The sequence below is a fragment of the Ceratotherium simum genome, chromosome 40, assembly GCF_057802395.1.
Source record: "Ceratotherium simum simum isolate JZ-2026a chromosome 40, ASM5780239v1, whole genome shotgun sequence".
Taxonomy (NCBI): domain Eukaryota; kingdom Metazoa; phylum Chordata; class Mammalia; order Perissodactyla; family Rhinocerotidae; genus Ceratotherium; species Ceratotherium simum.
In genome coordinates, this window is record NC_141939.1 from 1,041,940 (window position 1) to 1,056,007 (window position 14,068).

Consider the following 14,068-nt stretch of genomic DNA (forward strand, 5'->3'; position numbering starts at 1 on the left):
AGGGAGGTGATCTTACTGAAGACTTTCTGTAGCATCATGATATCTCAAATCTTCGTTTGAACAACAATACTTGAACACCTTCTGTGTGCCAACAGAGAACAATACCAATTCCTCAAGTCATTATCCAGATTGGGGAACTGTAGCAGTAATGTTTACAAAATAAAATATCCATAGGAAAAAGAGGGTTTTTCTTTCACCCTCCCCTCCCCCCATCTTTTAGTATTCCTTTTCATTCTTATCCTAAAGACTAATGATTTCAAAATCAGGGAATCAAACCCACATTTAGTACAGGGAGAGAGCTGGCAGATGCAAAGAGCTTGCCCAGACCCAAGCCTTATCCAAAGAGAAGCAAAATACACGTTTTAGGACTCATTTGCTAATTGGGGTGGCATGTCATAAAACAAATTCTCAAGGGTATGAGGATCCATACATTCTCCTGGTACGTCATAAAGAAATGGTGCTGCCTTGGATATTTTGGATGGGTCTTGGTTTGGGGTTGCGACGTCAGTCTAAAAAAGAAGGAGAAACTAAGTGCCAAAATACCTAGCACGTTTGGCTAATTTAGGAACAGCTGTTTGAGTCCTCTGTTTCAAAAAGGCTCTCCCTGTTCCCAAAGGATTCTCCCACTGATCTGCCATGGAGCTTGGAATTGCTTTGAATTAAGTATTAGACATGCCTGTGCTCACTTCTTTCTTATCTGGAATTGCAAATATTTCTAGTAGACTAAGCCTCTAACACTAGGTTTATTAGGATTGTTTTCTCCTCACTGGAGAAGCTGAGACAGCATGATACATGGAGGAGAGGGAGCCAGGAAGTGGTTCCCCACCAACACCAGCCATTACGAAAAGAATGGGGCAAGAAAAATTAAGTTCTGTCGATTAAGTTAGTGTCCATTCCTCATGGCATTTAAGGGTCTCTCAACAAGGCAGGTACGAAAAATAGTCTGACTCCGTTTTGATGTTTGCTGACAGCTTTCAAGCCCCGCTGAGTCTTCCCATCTTGGTCCACGTCGGGCAAGCCAATATAAAAGCCCAGGCACTGCCTCCTGTTGTATCAGCGGAAGTTCAACGCACACAAGCCCTGGCTGATGTGTAGAAACCCTCATCCTGGCCCCGTCCCCTAACCGCAAAAAAAAACCAAGCCCGTCTCCTTTCCTTGCTCTCTCAAGCCATTTTCAGACCTGGTTGGGAGCCTGCCCTGCTCTCCCCGGAAAGCCTCACTATGTGCGTAATAAACCTTTTCATGCCTTCTTGGTTCGTGTGTGGCATCATCAGTGTCAACATCTGGACCAGATCTGGGGAGCCTGTCTTTGCAGGGTGGCTGCATCGGCAGGACTTGTGGCATTCCCTGGGTTTTTCTCTTGCGCCCTCTGTTCACTTTACTATGGCCTGTTGAAAGGCCACTTACCTGCTCATCCCAGGTGAGCAGGCGAGGCTTTGTTTGGGCTCCACATCAGCCGGAGTGGCCCATCTTTTATCTGTATTTGTTGGTCAACATCCACCGTTACGTTTAAGATTTTATTTGAATAAAAGGTTCTGTCGCTTTAAAAAAAAATTAAAAAAGAAAGGAAAGGAATGGAAACCACTGATCTAGTCCAAATCTCTCTTTTCACATGCAGAGAAATAAGGCCCAGAGAGATTAAAATTTCAAATCAGCTAACTAACAGGTGACTTCTGTCACCAGCTCATTAATTACCAGTTCCCAGCTGGGAAGCTCTGCATGTGGCTGTAGTCCTTCGCACCTTTGCTCCAGCCAAGACCCTCTTCAACCTGGATGTTCCCCACAACTGGCCCTTCTTAGGGGCTCATTTCTCCCTTGGGCCTGATGAAAACTAACTCTGAGCCAGTGCAGGCCACAGCTCCTGTGAAGAAAGGGCTGGCTTGTGACCAGGAGGCTGGGCTGCCTTCCCTTCAGCGTCCCCCACATACGAGTGGGCCTGGGCCACCTCATTCTGCTGGTTTCCAAGGCAGTACACTTCTTACTAACTCAGGAGTGGCTGGTCTTGAAGACTTTGGAGGAGAGTCAGGAAATCATGGTTTAAAACCAAGTGAAAATGCGTTCATTCTGGGGCTGAAGTAAGTTGTGTCAAGCAAGTTTTGGATGCTTTACAATTTGCCACCATTTTCTTACAAAAAACCACTGATTTCTGAGGGTGTTGTTTACCTATGTCTAACTTTCATTTCTTTGGATGTAGACCAAAGATCAGGTCATTACCTCTGCTAGGAAAATTGCGACTTCTGCACAAAACTTCTCCAAACTTATGTGCATCATTGCTAAGAACTGCATAGGTCAAAGATGTGCCCAGGAGCTTTTGTGTGCTGTAGAGCAGATGCAAACAATGAGCAACCAGCTCTGCATCATCTCCGGGTAGGAACCAGCTTTGGTGGAAATTGCTGTGCTCTGCTTTCTCAAGACCCAGAGGGAGGGCTGGGCGAGGGTGGGGGGGTAGGGGTGTATAATTGCTTTTTTTTGTATACTCCTTTTAATGTTTTATCCTCCAAGAGCCTACATTTATTTTGGGAATACCCCATATTGAAAATATGGACAATTATTACAGAGCACAAAAAACATTTAAGCCACTGTTCTCATTTTATCACAAATATATCTAATAATATACATAAGAAAGAAAAAAAGATTTAACATGGAAAACTAGCTCCTGAGAAAGTGTGAACATAAAGTAACCATAAGGATTATTATTATTATTTTTTTTTTTTTGGTGAAGAAGATTGGCCATGAGCTAACATCTGTTGCCAATCTTCCTCTTTTTGCTGAGGAAGATTGTCCCTGAGCTAGCTTCTGTGCCCATCTTCCTCTATTTTGTATGTGGGTCACTGCCACAGCATGGCTTGATGAGCAGTGCGTAGGTCTGTGCTCGGGATCTGAACTCATGAACCCCAGGTTGCCCAAGGGGAGCACACAAACTCAACCACTAGGCCACCAGGCCAGCCCCAGGAATTTTTAAAAATCAAATCCATCAGAACTTAGGTGTCCTTCAATGTTGGTCCCTCCTCCCTTCACAGCACTATGCGCTCACTCCATTGGTGCTGCTGTGCTCACAGCACTTTGGGGTTAATCTACAAACACGCATGACTGACCTCTACTTTATAATCACGTTTAAATTTTGACCATTAGTTCTGTATTTGTTTTTATGCTAATCATATCTAACAAAAACCCAGTTACCTCTAAAAATACATTAATTGCAAAGTGAAAGCCCTGTGAATGTCATCTGCCTAAGAAAAACTATGCCAGCACAGAGCTTATGTTAAGGTTAATTCATTTAATGTGCCCAGACTCTGGAGTTGAGCGGTTTTTGTTAATTACCTCTGTATAACAGCTTTCTTGTCAATAATATAGAATATCCTAATATCAGTATAGAATGATTTCATTTCAACCTGAGTCCTTAATACCTGCAATGGCACATTTATCAGTAACAAACTTTTATTAGTAATAGTCTTATATTGTGGAAAAGCTTGGTAGTTAAAACTATTATCAATTATTGTGAGGCATAAAAATAACATCGCCAAAACTAGGGTATATAAATTGTTTTTAAACTAAAAATGAAACCTAGTTACTGTTCTCTAGGAAATAATATTTCAGGTACATAATCATCTCAAGATTAGCTACCTAAATTTTTCTACTTAACATACGGGAACTGCAATTACTTTTGGCATTTCTAATATGAGTATTGTTGTAAGGGTACTCAAGATTTGTTTAAATCAGGTGTGATAAGACACACAAACATGGGGATGACTGTCACGAGGAAAGAAGATCCCCCACAGATCCCTAGAAACAGGAGGCATGGCATGGCAGGCAGGGCCACATGGGGAGGCACCAGGGGCAGTCAACAAGCAGAAGGAGTGAGGGGAAGCATGGACGGGAGCCTTTATTGTGGTTTTTGTGGGAAGGAATGGGCAAGAAAGGGTAAGCAGGCTAAACAAGTTTAGGATTGGCTAGTTTGAATCATTTCAGCGGGCTCTGGAGTATAGAGGTTGTCTCTAGTTGCCTGGTACCTGGCGCTGGGTGATTAGGGCAGGGAAACAGTGGCCTAGAGTGTGAGAGCCCCATAAAGGAGGTGGTTGGGGGTATGGGCTCTGGATCGGTTACTTTGCACGTGGAAGGTGCACTCGTAGGTGAGTCATTTGCTCACTCTAGGAATTGGCTAACCCTGGGAGCAGCAGTCTCTCCAACGTCAGCAAGGCCCTAAGGTGTCAGTGCATCAGAAATACAGAAAATAAAAAGGCATGATTAACACAGGTATCTTTATCAAGGTCTCAGTCCTCTAAAGGATCCAGCCCTGAGATTTTACCCAAGTTAGTCACTTAAGTTTCATAACATCTTCGTTGTCATTGGTAAAAACAAAACTTATCTCACTAAATTCGGTTACATTCAGTTTAAAACAAATGTCATCGAGGTGTGTAATTCAGTTAGGAAATACCAGTCCAATCTTTGACTAGAGCTTTTACTTTAAGTCCTGAATGCTATTCTATACAAAATTTCTTGTTTTCTTTCATTATATATGGATGTTGGCATATGGATGTTCTGCTAGTTCTCTTCAGTAACAACAACCACAAACACATAGATACAGAGAACAGACTGGTGGTTCCCAGAGGGGAAGGGGGTGGAGGGAGGGCAACAGGGGTAAAGAGGCACATTTGTATGGTGGTAGATGGCAACTAGACTTGGTGGTGAACACAATGTTGTCCATACAGAAGTCAAATTATAATGAGGTACACCAGAAATTTCTACAATGTTATAAATCAATGTTACCTCAAGAAAAAAAAACATACTTCTTATTAATTTATAGATACTCTATGAGTCATACTTTCTTAGTATCAAAATACAAATTTTATTTTAAAATGTTAATTTACGCCTTTAGAACATTCTTTCTCTGAATAGTCCCCACAAAGGCTTGCCAGCTTTCTGGAAGAGGCTCACATTGTAAAACCTTCTGGTATTTATTTATTTGAGATGGTACTTCTTATTTGGTGTAATGTTAATGGCTTTCCTCCTGTAAACTCCCAACCGTAAAGGCCTCCTTGGCAAGAAGCAAGTCCTCTGAAGAGCTCCTGGTAGAAAATGCACAGCAGCTGCTCCGTGCTGTCTCCAAGACTGTGAGGGCCGCAGAAGCTGCAAGTCTCCGGGTAAGCGCTGGCCCCAAGAGCATCATTGGCACAGAGTACGCATGCACGGCACCATGATTCAGGGTCACAGGCTGAGAGGAACACGGTAAATTGCAGGCATTCTTGAGGAAACTCTTCTTCTTCTTCTTTTTTTTTTTTTGTTTGTGAGGAAGATCAGCCCTGAGCTAACATCCATGCTAATCCTCCTCTTTTTGCTGAGGAAGACCGGCTCTGAGCTAACATCTATTGCCAATCCTCCTCCTTTTTCTCCCCAAAGCCCCAGCAGATAGTTGTATGTCATAGCTGCACATCCTTCTAGTTGCTGTATGTGGGACACGGCCTCAGCATGGCCGGAGCAGCAGTGCGTCAGTGCGCGCCCGGGATCTGAACCCGGGCCGCCAGCAGTGGAGCGCGCACACTTAACTGCTAAGCCCCGGGGCCGGACCCTCTACTTCTTCTTAATTATTAAATTCAACTTCATTCCTTCCCCAAACCTGTCACCTGATTTCCTGTGTGTTTCAGTATGGCTAATTTCTATCAACCTACCTTCAATTTCACTGATTCTTTCTTCAGCTGTGTCCAGTCTGCTGATAAGCCCCTCGAAACATTTTTCATCTGTTACCATGTCTTTTCTTATGTTTAGCATTTCCATTCGATTATTTCTAACAGTTTTTGTCTCTCTGCTGAAATTCTCCATTTACGCATTTTGCCTACTTTTTCCACCCAAGTCATTAATATGTTAATCATAGTTATTTTTAACTTCCTATCTGATAGTTTCAACATGTGGCTCATATCTTTTTTTTTTTTTTTTTTAAAGATTTTATTTATTTTATTTTTTCCCCCCAAAGCCCCAGTGGATAGTTGTGTGTCGTAGCTGCACACCCTTCTAGTTGCTGTATGTGGGACTCGGCCCCAGGATGAACGGAGAAGTGGTGCCTCGATGCGCACCCGGGATCCGAACCCGGGCCACCAGCATCGCAGCTCGCGCACTTAACCACCAAGCCACAGGGCCGGCCCTGATGTGGCTCATATCTGAGTCTGGATTTTTTAGCTACTTTGTCTCTTGACAGTGGATTGGTTTTTTTTTTCTTTTTTGCATGTCTCATGATTTTCCATTGAAAACTTGACATTATGTGTAGACTGGTGGCGACTAAATGCATAGTATTTATGCCTGAAGATGGGCACACCTCTTCTTCTTGGCCTTTAGTGTGGGGGGTGAGTCACTATAGTCAGGTGTTGAGCTGAGTTTGTGTGTTATTGTTACATAGACACCCTTGGTGTACCACTGGATTCAAATTTTCTAGCATTACCTTTTTTTTTTTTTTTATAATTTTTATTTATTTATTTTTTTCCCCCCAAAACCCCAGCAGATAGTTGTATGTCATAGTTGCACATCCTTCTAGTTGCTGTATGTGGGACACAGCCTCAGCACGGCGGGAGAAGCGGTGCGTCGGTGCGCACCTGGGATCCAAACCCAGGCCGCCAGTAGTGGAGTGCACGCACTTAACCGCTAAGCCACCGGGCCGGCCCTCTAGCATTACCTTTGTGTTTAGTGAGGGGCTTGGGTTACCAGAGGGTCTTCCTCAATGTTCCTGTTCCTCTCTCAACTTGAGGCTTTTCTTGTGTGCCTACACCTCAGAGATGGTCTCTCCCAATGTTCTTGCTTCTCGCATTGCTTACTTGTTACTTATGACTCCATGCTTGCTGGCCCAGAGAAGAGGTGGTGTTCACTGTTGTCTTTATCAGCCTCAATTGTATGCAGGCCTGGCATCCCCACGTCTCAGGATTGGGGCTTTCTCAGTGATCCTGCTCCTCCCCCAGCAATAGGAGACTTTGTGTGTGTACGTTTGTGTGAGGAAGATTGGCCCTGAGCTAACATCCATTGCCGATCCTCCTCTTTTTGCTGAGGAAGATTGGCCCTGGGCTAACATTTGTGCTATCTCCCTCTATTTTATATGTGGGACACCTGCCACAGCATGGCTTGATAAGCAGCACATAGGTCTGTGCCAGGGATCTGAACCTGCAAACCCCAGGTTGCCAAAGCGGAGCACGCAAACCCAACTACTACGCCAGCAGGCCGGCCCCAATAAGAGATTTTTAATAGTATGAATTCAGGACGATTTTCTGCTTCTTCCCCAGGGGTAGAGGGCTGTATTCTGTTCCCTTTCTCCACTTGCAATGGTCTTTACCTATGCCCTGGGGATGACAGGGTTTGCTGTCCTTCCGTCAGTGACTTAAGGCTTTTGTTCCACAAAGAAGACAGATGTGGGCAGGGATTTGTGCCTTTGTCACCATGGCGGCTGCTCCCCTCCCCAAAGCCGGCACCAAAACGGAGGCATTCCCAACCTCCTGCCCTGTCCCAAATCTTTCTCATGAGCACCAGGGGAGGTCCTAGAGAAAGCCTGTGAAGAGGTGTGGATTTTTCTTGTATTGTGGCTCCGTTGGGTTCTATACACTCATACTAGTCTACACTTGGCCATTAGCAATCTGTTAAGAGTTTTAGCTAAAACCTTCTTATCAGATTAAGATAAGAAGATGGGGCTATATGGTAGCCCCCTCTTCCTCCTATGCTCTGGCCTAAGGAAGCCAGTGCTGTGTCCCCGTCTCTCCTAAGTGTCTTTTCTTAGATTTCAGGCTAGTTAGTTGCCATTCAACCGCAGCTCTCTAATGAGTTCAAGAAAGGTCATGATTTTGTGAATTATCTGACATTTTCTTGTTGTTAGGGTGGGAGTAACACTCTTTCCAGCTTTCTATATCCTAAGTGGAGGCCAGAAATGGGACACCCTGCCCAGGGCCTTTACACATGCTGTACTTGTGTGAATGCACCCCTGCCCCTCCACTTCTACCAAATTTTCCCACGTCTGGCTCCTTCTTCTTCTTCTTTTTTTTTTTTTTAGGTGAGGAAGATTGTCTCTGAGCTAACACCTGTGCCCATCTTCCTCTATTTTGTATGTGGGACGCTGCCACAGCATGGCTTCATGAGTGGTGTGTAGGTCCACACCTGGGATCCGAATCCGTGAACCCCAGGCTGCCGAAGCAAAGCGCACAAACTTAACCACTACCCCACTGGGCAAGCCCCTCCTTCTTATTCTTTAGGTTCAAAAGTAAATTCCACCTCCTCAGAGGGATGAAACACCCCCGCTATATCTAAACTAAATCACACCCAGTTTCCTCTATTTTAGTACCTGTACAATTCCTTGTGGCACTTACCACAGTTTGTAGTTATCTACTTGTCTATTTCTTTTCCTTGCATTTATGTATTTCTCTGGCTCTTTTATTAGAAGGTAAACTCCATGAAGCCACAGACCTAGAACAGTGAGCTAGTGCGTGGAGGTGCTGAATAAGTAGAATGAGAATTTTCATTTCAAGTTTAAAGAAACTTTGTACTAATTAAGTTCAGAAAGTACATAAAATAGACACACCTGGTGAAAAGTATTTGAGAAATGTGCATATTTTAGCTACAAGTTCCAGAGTCTCTTGAATACCAAGGAGGCTGAGAGAAAAGTTCAGGCCCGGCCCCTGTGGAGCAGTGTCTCTCCCTCCGGCATGCCAGCATGGCCGCAGTCACAGCCCCCCTCCGATCCTGCAGCACCACCCGAGGCAGAGCCAGTCCCCACACCCCGATCTCCAGGCCATTTGAGTGCAGGGGACCTGAGACTGAGGCTGAGTGCTTGCAGTGTACACCTGTGTCCTGGCTCTGCCTGGGCTGCCGGCCAAAGACCCGGGAACAGTTGCGTAAAGCAAAACGAATAAAGCAAGATCCAAAAGGAGGCAGGATTTGAGGTCAGAGAGAGAATTTTTTTTAACTGACTTCATTCTCAGAACATTCTATTGTGAGAGACGTAAGATGCTTTGCTCTGTTGTGTTTCTCCTTCCAGAATGAGTGGGCTCCAGTTCAGAGGACCTCTCCAACTCGATTCCTTGATCTCTGTTCCAGAACATCAGAAAACCAGCACCAACATCACTCACAGGGATGCCCTGAGAACTCCAATCAGCTGACAGGGGACAGTGTGCACAGTGTCGCCCAGTACTGAGTCATCTTTCTCTCCTCCAGGGTTTGAGACAACCTTCCCCAGGTCCGGAGGAACTGGAAGTTGCTGCCTTCTGTGTGGAGTGGAGAAGAAAACTGCTAAGGCACAGACTTCAGGAAACCTCAAACCTGGAGTGTGATGAGCTAGGCCTGCGAAAAACGAGCACTAAAGGGTCCCTGACGCTCGCGGCCCTGGTTCAAGAAACGTCATAAAAGCCGAGAAATATTCCCCAAGTCAAGCCCTCTGTTGATGTGTACGCTGGCCTTGAGACTCTGGCAGCCCAGAGTATTAAGTGCCTTTTAGGCTGAATCAAACTGTGGGGACACAGGGTGACACGGTGGGCTGGGTAGGTGGGAGTTGGCCAGGGCTAGGCCTTGCACAGGGCCACTCTCACGTCGTTCCCGGTTAGGGGACGTGCCTGGGCCCCTGGTGAGACTGACTTCCTCCTAGGAAGCATACCTACGTTTCTGGGCTTAGAAGGGACATCACACGTAGACTGTGGACAGAGGGGAAAAAACATCTAAGTGCCTACAGCTTAAGCCTTTATTAAGATGTTCTGAAGTGAGAACAGTTCCAGAATGTTCTATAGGGAGCCAGGAACTGAAAGATTTATAGGTTAGATTGGGGAGGTCTGTCAGAGTTCACCTTGCTTGGATGATTAGGCGCTATTCAAGTTCTCAAGGTCTGAGGACACTGGGGTTGTGTTAGTCGAGAATGGGACGCGGAGGCTGAGAGTCTGGAGCCTTGAGCTGTGCTTTGGTGAAGTGGGTTTAGCATTTGGGATGGAGAGGAACAGTTGAGAGTTAAGGTCTCGCCAGAGTCAGTGGGAATTTCTCAGTTCTCAGCATCTTTCTCAAAACCTATTTGGTAAAGGAACGAGGGAAAGGAGAGTGAGGAGACCAGTGACCTTCACCTCAGGGGCTGAACTGCACTGGCCCAGGAGCTGAGAACTGGAGGGGGGGATGCTGACAGGGACTGGGAACTCGGGCTGGGAACAGGGCTGGAGGCGGGGGGCCTTGCTTCTTTTGGGGGCACCGTGTAAGCCTCTTAGATTCTGGTGCAGCCCTCGGGGTGGAGGGGCTGACACTGGATGAGATTGAATTTCCCACAGTCCAGGGGGAGTGTGGCTCAGATTTACAGTAAATAAAGACAGGGATTTTATGGGGCCAGCCTGGTGACGTAGTGGTTAAGTTTGCCTGCTCCGCTTCAGCGGCCCAGGGTTCGCAGTTTCGGATCCCAGGCGCTGACCTACACACCGCTCATCAAGCCATGCTGTGGCAGTGTCCCACATACAAAAATAGAGGAGGATTGGCACAGATGTTAGCTCAGGGCCGAAGCTCCTCAACAACAACAAAAAAAAAGACAGGGATTTTTTTTCACTTTTTTTTTTACAGGATATAATTTAATGAGTTTTGCCTTGTATACTCCCATGAAAGCATCACCACAATTGAAATAATGAACATGCGCATCACCACCCAAGGTGTCCTCACTCCCTCCTGCCCGTCTGTGCCTCCACCCCACTCCCTGGCTCCCTACAATGACTGATCTGCTTTGTCACTTAAAGTTTAGTTTGCATTTTCTAGGATTTTTATAAAAATGGAATCATACAATCGGCATTCTTATTTTCCCCTCTAGCTTCTTTCATTCAGCATAATTATTTTGAGATTTATCCATGTTGCTACAGATATTAGTGATTCACTCCTTTTCATTGCCTAGTAGTATTTCATTACATGGATATAGGAAAATTTGTTTATCTTCTCTCTCATTGATGGACATTTGAGTTGCTTGCAGTTTGGGGCTGTAACAAATAAATCTGCTGTGAACATCTTGGGTAAGTCCTTGTACAGACAAATACTTCCATTTCTTCAGGAAAATTTCTAGGAGTGGAATGGCTGGATGGTAGTGTAAGTGAACGATTAACATTTAAGGAAATGCTAAATGGTTTTCAGAGTGTCAGCACCATTTAACATACCCTCCAGCAGGGTATGAGAGTCCCAGTTCCTCCACATCCTTACCAGCACTGGGTGTGGTCAGTCTTTTTCATCTCAGCCATTGTAATAGGTGAGCAGTGGTATCTCATTGTGGTTTTAATTTGCATTTCCCTACGAATAATGATATTGACATCTTCTCCTATTTATTTGTTATCTATATCTTCCTTGCTGAAATGTCTTTTCAAATTTGTTACCTATTCTTTTCTCTGTTTTTTTTTTCCCATCATTGAATTTTGAGTGTTCCTTATATATTCTGGATTCAAGCTCTTTGTCGAGTATGTGATTACAAATATTTTCTTCTGGTCTGTAGCTTGTCTTTTCATTCATCTAACAGTGTCTTTTAATTTTTAAGTACAATTTATCTTTTTTTTTTTTTGGTTTATGGATCATGCTTTTCATGTCCTAAGAACTCTTTGCCAAACTTAGGTCACAAGACTCGCTCCTATATTTTCTTCTAAAAAATTGATAGTTTTACCTTTTACACTTAGATATGTAACACATTTTGAATTAATTTTTTTACAGTGTGAGGTAAAGGTCAAGGTTTGTTCATTTGTTTATTTGTATATGAATGTCCAATTGTTCCAACACTATTTGTTGAAAAGACTATCTTTTTTTGCATCAAAATGCATTTGCACCATTGACAAAAACCAGCTGATCGTATTTGTGCAGATCTGTTTCTGAAAGCTCTATTCTCTTCCATTGATCTATATGTCTACCCTTTCAAGAATATCGCACTGTCTTGATTCCTGTGGGCTTATAGTAAGCTTTAAAATCCAATAGTGTGAGTCCTCCAACTTTGTCCTTCTTTTGCAAAATGATTTTGGCTATTACATTTTTTTGCCTTTCATACACATTTTTAGAATCAGCTTGTCTGTATCTCCAAAAAATCATGCTGGGATTTTTATTGAAATTGCATTAAATCTATAGATCAGTTTGAGGAAAACTGATACCTTAACTATGTTGAGACTTCCAATCCATGAGCACAGTACATCTCTCCAGCATTTTGTAGTTTTTAGCATAGGGTCCTACATATGTTTTGTATATTTATACCTAAGTATTTCACTTTTTGGAGTTGTTATAAATGGTACCAGTTTAAAAATTTTTTTTCCAGGGCCGGCCCCGTGGCTTAGCGGTTAAGTGTGTGCGCTCTGCTGCTGGCGGCCCGGGTTCGGATCCCGGGCGCGCACCGACACACCGCTTCTCCGGCCATGCTGAGGCCGCATCCCACATACAGCAACCAGAAGGATGTGCAGCAATGACACATAACTATCTACTGGGGCTTTGGGGAAAAAATAAATAAATAAATAAAATTATAAAATTTTTGTTTCCAAATTTTGATTACTAGTATACAGAAATATGATTGATTGTTTTCATGTTGATCTTGTATTCTGCTACCTCCCTAAACTCACTTATTGCTTCTAGAGCTTTTTTGTAGATTCCTTAAGATTTTCTATGTAGACATTACTGTCGTTTGTGAATAGGTAGGTTTTATTTCTTCCTTTCTAATCAGTACGCCTTTTATTTATTTTTCTTGTCTTATTGTGCTGGATAGAACTTCCAATATAATGTTGAAGAAAGGGAGTGAGAGTGGACATTCTTGGCTTGTTAGGGGGAGAGGATTCAGCCTGTCACCAGTAAGTATAATGCTAGCTGTAGGCTTTTTTGATGAATGCCTTATATTAGGTTAAGAAAGTTCCTTTCCATCTTTATATTTGAGAATTTTTATCATAAATAGATGTTAAATATTGTTAAATGCTTTTTATGCATCAATTAATATAACTGTGTGGAGTTTTTTGTTTTGTTTTTGTTTGTTAACATGCTAGATTACATTGATCAATTTTCAAATGTTGAACCAACCTTGCATTCCTGGGATAAATCCCACTTGGTCATGACATATTATACTTTTGATATATTGTTAGATTCTATTTGCTAATATTCTTGTTGAGGATTTTTGTATCTGTGCTCATGAGGAATATTGGACTTTAGTTTTATTTTCCTGTATTGTCTTTGTCTGGTTTTGATATTAGGGTAATACTGGCCTCATGAAATGAGTTGGGAAGTGTTCCCTTCTATTTTCTGACAGAGAATTGGTGTTATTTCTTTTTAAAATGTTTCCTAGAAGTCACCAGTGATATTGTATGAGCCTGGTGATTTCTTTAGTGAAGATTTTTCATTAAAAATTCCATTTTTAAATGGCTATAGGATATTCAAGCTAAATATTGGTTGTGGAGTTCAAGGAACTGTCTATTTTTTTAAGGTCAAATTTATTGGCATTATGTTGTTCATAATATAGTCTTTTTATCTGTTTAATATCTGTAGAATCTGTATTTATGTAACTTCTCTCATTCCTGATATTGGTAATTTGTCTTTACTCTTTTTTTCTTGATCAGTCTATGTAGAGATTTCTTAATTATATTTATCTTTTTAAATAACCAGCTTTTTGGTTTTGCTGACTTTCTCTCTTAGATTTTTTTTTATTTCATGGATTCCTTCTCTTATCTTTAATATTTCTTTTCTTCTTATAACTTTAGGTTTAATTTGCTCTTCTTTTTAAAGTTTCTAAATGTGTAAGGCAAGGTCATTGTCTTGTGGCGTTCTTCTTTTCTAATATAGGCTTTTACTGCTGTACATTTCTAAGCACTACTTTAGCTTCATCTCACCAATTTTGATTTTTCTTCCTTTTTCACTATATACTCTAATTTCCTTTTTGAATTCTTTGTTGACCCATGGATTATTTGGAACTGTGCTATTTAGTTTCAAAGCATTTGGGGGAATTTCCAGAAATTTTTCTGTTTCGATTTATGATTTAATTCCTTTGTGGTAAAAAAAAAAATACTTTGTATTTCTTGACTCCTTTTAAATTTATTGAAACTTGTCTTATGGCCTGGGTTATAGTCTATTTTGATAAATGTTCCATGTGCACTAG

The 14,068-nt window shown here is 42.6% G+C and overlaps 1 protein-coding gene across 1 annotated transcript in view; it reads left to right on the forward strand.

Annotated features, from left to right (window-relative positions):
- LOC147912053 (uncharacterized) overlaps positions 1-9,363 on the forward strand; it is a 30,873-nt gene extending 21,510 nt beyond the window's left edge. The window contains 3 exon segments of the mRNA XM_087426352.1: positions 2,202-2,363; positions 5,020-5,141; positions 9,175-9,363. Coding sequence (XP_087282478.1) covers positions 2,202-2,363; positions 5,020-5,141; positions 9,175-9,363 — 473 coding nt within the window.
- The last annotated feature ends 4,705 nt before the right edge of the window (positions 9,364-14,068 follow it).